Source organism: Quercus lobata, chromosome 11 (genome assembly GCF_001633185.2).
Source record: "Quercus lobata isolate SW786 chromosome 11, ValleyOak3.0 Primary Assembly, whole genome shotgun sequence".
Lineage (NCBI taxonomy): Eukaryota > Viridiplantae > Streptophyta > Magnoliopsida > Fagales > Fagaceae > Quercus > Quercus lobata.
This window is the reverse complement of record NC_044914.1, coordinates 27,893,622-27,899,956: the sequence shown is the minus strand read 5'-3', so window position 1 is coordinate 27,899,956 and position 6,335 is coordinate 27,893,622. Positions and strand designations below refer to the sequence as shown.

Genomic DNA, 6,335 nt, shown 5'->3' with positions numbered 1-6,335 from the left:
AGCTAGCCATCTATCGAGCTCAAGAAGCTGTTCCAGCCTCGTGACTCGATAGCAGCTCGACAAATAGGCATCTGTCAAGATTTATGAAAAACAAAGTTTCAGTTTTGTTTTGACTTTAACCCATGATTATGTGTTTATGCTTTCTTTTCTCACAACCCTAGACATATAAAAGGATTATTTTTAGAGCCATCAAAGTGTTCACAAGTTGCACAAGTGTTGAGCAAAGTTTGTTCAAGCAAATTGTGACCGAAGACAAAATTTTCCCTAATTCATCATTCTTGTGAAGAAGTTGCTGTATTTGTGCACCGTGGGGTTTTGTGATCAAGCATATTCTTGATCTTCATAGTTGGGATGAACTAAAGAATTTTGCAGCCAACAACTTTCTCTAGTTGGTGATTGAAGTCGCGTACTAAGATCCGCGCAATTGGTTAATCATGTACTGGGAGCTATGCATCAAAAGGAGAAATTGTCACTACAGAACAAGTCCAATTGGGTATTGGGATAAGGGTTCAACTATAGGTTAGTATAAGGTACTAGGATTCTTTTACTTGTAATCGCTTGTTGTGATAATAGTGGAATTTCGGGAGTGGTGACCTTAAAATCACCCGGTGGGGTTTTTGCCATGTTGGTTTTCTCCATTCGTAAACAAATCACCGTGTCAATTTGTTTTCTGCTGCATACTTAGTTTATTGGTGATTTGTTTGTGCTACCACGTGTTTGCATGTTAATTAACTTAATTAATTCACTTGGCTAAATTAATTGGTTAATTTATCACAAGGGGTCAATTCGTTTTTGGCCTATCAAACCTAGATCTAAAAATTAATCTAAGTAATCACTTGGTTAATAAGTTAGGTTAAACAATCTAGTTTAAGGGGTCTAAACGAACAAATAGTTGTAGTGATAACGTGGTAGTTACAAGTACGAATAGAACATTACAAAACTTAAAATTTTCAGTATGTATATAACAGGGCACTGGCACATCGATAAACTTGATTGTTGAGGATAAGCTTCATCGAGCTACCCCTGGTGGAGCTGGAGGTGTCAAGACAGTCACCAACTATTCACCGGTGAGCTTTGCTTTTTCTTTTTTTCTTTTTTGCTTTGCTACATATATAATCAACTTCAATTTGTTTCTTTCTCAAAAAGAACTTCATTTTGTTCTATCTTGAGGTAGGCATCCACCAGATTTCCCTGTGTTAGAAACTTAGAATTGTTATTTATGTTACCAAGAGCCTTATAATTCAATAGCATTAAAATTTTAAGGTTCTTGTTAAATTGGTCTGTAAGAGGCAAAATTTTAAGCCAATTATAAAATGCCACATCAAAGTTTAGTGGCAAATTCTAAATTAATGTCATTAAATTAATTAAATTAGGTAATGACATGTGTCATCCAAATTGGCATCACATTGGCATATCAAAATTTGTCATGTGTCATTTGGCCCACAAGATAAAGATAAATTTCCTATTCAAAATTTATGGGTAATTATCTTTATTAAAATAAATAAATAAATAAAATAAAGATAAATTTTCTATTCAAAATTGGTAGATAATTATCTTTATTAAATAAATTAAATAGAGATAATTATTTATCTTTGTTGATTATTATCTTTATCAAAATATGATCTTTATCAAAATAGATAAATAGTGATAATTATCTCTAAGAAGAACTTGGACCAATCAAAAGTCTGCTACATACTTTCAAGCATATCAATTCATAGTGGAGCTTATCCTCTGAAATCACTATAAATAGAGGACATCCCTTCTCATTTTCAAGACCAAGTTTTCAAGACGTCAAAGCTCTAGAGAAATTCTGTCTCAAGAACACACGAAGGACATTCAAATAAGTTCTTTGAAGTTCTATTGGAATTAAGCTGAAAAAGCCACCATAAACTTCAACAAACCTCAAATCCTTGAAGCTCAACGGATCAAGCCTCTAAAGCCCCAAAGAACTTCAACCTAAAAGCCTTCATATTCAAAGACTTGAAGAACAATAAATCTCCAATAAGCTTGAAGCTAGAGATTTGTTGTGGAGACCGTTCAATCCATCTTTCAACTAAAGTCAAGAAGATTCCTTGTTCGAGTCAAGTTCAATGAAGATAGAATCAAAGGGTATTCTTTTGTAAAAGAATTGAAATAGAGATTGTACTTGTTATTCACCAATACAAATTATTATTTGCAAACCATATTTCTTTTCAATTGTTTGATTTTCTACAATTGAGAAAAATTTGTGTTTACATGGTCATTCCATCAATTACCTTTTATGAAATTGACACTATTGATATATGTGATTGATGCTCTTGTATTTGGACTTAACAACAATTTTATAGATGCAATGAACGAAATGACTAATTTGATAAAAATGTAGAGAGACTAAAATAACAAAAATAAAAATTTTAGAAATAAAAATGACAATTCACCTAAACTTTAAACCGGTAATTTGGATTTTGGCCTAAATTTTTTTATAAAGAACAATATAAATCATAAATTAAATTTTTAGTTTTTTTTCTGGTTACTTACAAGCTAAGCTATGGGAGAGCCCTTGAAGATAGTATAAAATTTTTAGACGGATGTGAAACAATATATCATTTGTCTCCTGGTTCTTTTGCTACCAATTCACCTAGATATCACTTCATCAGGGATCTTGTCGAAAGAAAGGTTGCTGCTCTTGAGTACATTCCTACTGAGTGTCAGAATGCAGACATCTTTACCAAACCACTTGATAGGAGTAAGTTTGAGTCTCTTCGTCAAGTGATTGGTGTGATCACATGTCCCTAGTCACCTATGAGTTTCATGGTCCTTGTGTCAATTCTTTCTATCTCCTATGACCAAAATTGTTTTTCTTTAGGGTTTGCATTTGCGTAACATTCATACATTGCATTCTAGGTTTGTTTTGGTTGTTTTTTGTTTTTTTTTTTAAATAGAAAATCAGAAAACAAAAAAAAAAATGGGGATTTTGTATTATACATCTTCAAGATGTGTAATTAAGGTTGGCCTATGAAATTTACATTTCGTGACTGTGTACCTTGTTTAGCTTTGATGAGCTTTATTCTTCTGCACTTTGCTAGTTTGTGCTATGTAGTGCTTATATTGTATGAGTTGTTTATGGTTTTTTATCACATGCTCTTGATTTTGAAGTCATATTCTTTTGATTTTAAGGACTAAAAAATCCTAGGAGAAAGGCATAAATAACCATCTCACCACTATTACTCTCCAATCATGAACACCTGTGTACAAATTATAAAAGTCATGCTCGATAAGGTGTAGCACTTGCACAACAAAATACTTAAGGTGTTACTGTACAATAGATAAAAGAAGCAAAAAGCAAAATGAAAAATAAAGATAAATATGCTTCAAAAGAAAAAGAAAAAGCAAAATTCAAAAAAAAAAATATATATATATATATATATATATATGCATGGTTGCAAGTGTGTTTTCTAGGAAATGTGAGAGTTATATGATGTAACTCTTTAGGTGATAGTCACTTTCAAACTTATGTCATGAATAATGTAGAAATTGTACTTATATATTTTCTATCTACATATCACCTTGTAAGTATCTCATACACTTACTGGTTGCACACAACACAAGCAAAACTTTGTTAAATTTGGTACATGTAATTGTGTGTTAAGTTTAGTAGTCGTCCAAAATTAAACAACTTGATGTGTTTATTGCATTTTGGGGAGTGAGGAAAGAAAAGATTAAAGAAATTTGATAAAGGTTGGATTTTTTTTTTAAAAAAAATTTGGTTTTAAAAATCATTTAAAGTCATGAACATACATGTTATATTATAAAAATTATTTTTCAAATGATTCTACAGAAAATTTTTCCAGAATTTTTCAAAATTTTTGTTTCTTTAGAATTCGACCGATCGAGTCTATTTTTCGACCAATCAAAATGTGAAGAAGAAAATCAGTTTTTCAGCTTAAGGTCTCTGGTCCCTTCGATTCTTTCCCGATTCCTTTCAACTAGTCGAACCTTTCTTCATTTACATTTAGATTCCTGTCCGATTCCTCTCGAATAATTGGATTTCAATTTTAAAAAACATATAGGAATTAGATCTGATTTTTTTCAAAAGTTCTTTGTCTTTCTCTCCGATTTCTCTCTCGATCCCTTCTCACAAATTTTTTTTTTTTTGTCATTCTCTTGGTCAAAGTTTCAAAGGCTTCCTTCCCCATCCTAAGGTAAGACACTTTTGCCCCTTCTTTTTTATCATATTACATGTTTTCATCGATCGGTCGGACCTCGGTCCGACTAGAAAACCGGTAATTAGCTCATCGACTGGTTCTTTCACCGTACCAGTTTTTAAAACCATGATTTTTATACACTTATTGATATGTATCTTTAACTTATTTAACAAAAAAGCCTTGATTTAAATTTTGTAAAGAATAATTATTGTGATTGATATAATTTAAAAAGATAATTACACTGGATTTATTTGAAAGAAAAAATATTTGTTTTAAATTAATTATATGAAACTATCTTAATGAAATTTTCTTTTATATATATATATATATATATATATATATATATATATACATATTCATATATTTAGCTGGACACCCTGAAAAGTTTCAAGTTTTGCCAACCCTATTCATATATGCCTGGTTTTACCAAATTTCTAGGAAATATGGTGGAAAATACCCTTTACATTCACCAGAATTTTGCCTATTAACGTACACTTTTCTCCCTTACAGGAAGTCAGGAGAAGTGAAACTTGTATTACATTATTCTAATGCTCCTATAAGCGACATTAAGCTACACTAAAGTACATTGGATTATTATTATTTAATAGCATGAATCTTGTATTAATTCATTGAGGTATTTTTCTTTTTTTAATGGGAGCTGAATAATTTATTGGATTATTGCAGAAACTTGCAAAAAGCAAAATTCCATCAGCATTGCCATCCGAGACACCGCCTACAACCCGAGCCCCTTTGTACCCACCAATATCTGAAGTTCATAACCCACCTTCCTACCCAAATTGTTCTCCTTCTCCAACATGGTATCCACCCTCAACTTCAGCTTATCCGCCATCGCCACTAGCCTCACCCCATTTATATCCACCACCATCTCCAACTTATCCTCCACGGCTCCACCTCCATAACCACCACCTCAAACTTATCCTCCACCTTAATACTAGAGTGATCTCGGATGTGTCTACATTGGGAATGAAAAGGATGTATAAAAATAACACAGCCATCAGAATAATGAAAACATACTCTTTGTTTTCAGGACTTATATTTATTTATAGTGATTTGATTTGAGATTTTATAAATTAATTGTTCAATGAATAATGAAAACATAATCTTTACTTTCAGGGCTTATTTATTTGTAGTGATTTGATTTGAGATTTAATAAAATAATTGTTCACAATAAATTTTTATTGGATTTGTGAATTATAACAAATTCATTATTGAATTATATTTTCTTCTTATACCTTATATGTTTGAATATTTTTTTAAAGGTAAATTATTGAAGAGTTGTTTAGGACTATTGATGCCCAAGAAAAGTGACTTTTTGACTCAATGGGAGATGGTCATGTCAATGCTTACCATAAATAGGTAGGATCCGATTATAGTAGTCTGGTTGAAACGACCATTCAAAATATGCAGGAACATGTACAGAGTAAAATGAAAAGCTAAGCGGAATTGCTAAACATCTGATGATCAAAGTTTTATATAGCAAAACATTTTTTTTTTTTTATTATTACGTGGTTAATTATTACATAGTAGACTAAACCACATGAAAATTCCCAATATGTACCCAGGGAGCGTGACAGAGAGACAACCAATTTGTCCCAGGAAATAATTCTCAGTAAAACAAACCAAAACAAAAGGCAAGAGAGGGACATAATATCTTGCTGTAACTAAAAAAGTACCAATAGGTTGCATAAAGCTTTGCGCACTTGGTACAACCTTTTATATATATATTTCTCTCTAAGACTAGGCCCGAGGCGCTGGTGAGCTTGGAGAAGGAGCTGTAGATGGAACGGAGGCTGCCGCATCACAATAGCCACTTAGAATATTGCCTTCCTCAGCTATGAAACCGAGTGAAGTGAGCATGGCAGGCCAGCAGTTATGTGTTATAATTGTAATGGCACGGCAACAGTCAGGACCAATATCAGCCTGGCCATTGAGGAAGAAAACAACAATCTCATTTGAACATGATTTGAGCTCCAATAGCGCATTCCAGCAAGGGACTAAGCCTTCACTGGTATCAAGCCTTGCTGCGAGCCTGTGTCCAGGCTTAATGTACAAGTCCCTTGTTGCTGTCACATTTGTCACTGCCAAGAGACATGCAAGAAAGAAAAACATAAACACATTTCCGCTAGCCAT

General features: G+C 32.5%; 1 protein-coding gene across 1 annotated transcript; it reads right to left on the bottom strand.

The window, feature by feature from the left end:
* Positions 1-5,942: 5,942 nt before the first annotated feature.
* Positions 5,943-6,335, bottom strand: LOC115966657 (egg cell-secreted protein 1.4-like). Its single transcript, XM_031085845.1, has one exon. The coding sequence runs from the start codon at positions 6,333-6,335 to the stop codon at positions 5,943-5,945; it is 393 nt and encodes a 130-aa protein (XP_030941705.1).

Bases quoted from the DNA above. Each gene is read 5' to 3' on its own strand.
- LOC115966657 (XM_031085845.1), bottom strand. From the start codon at position 6,335: ATGGCTAGCGGAAATGTGTTTATGTTTTTCTTTCTTGCATGTCTCTTG.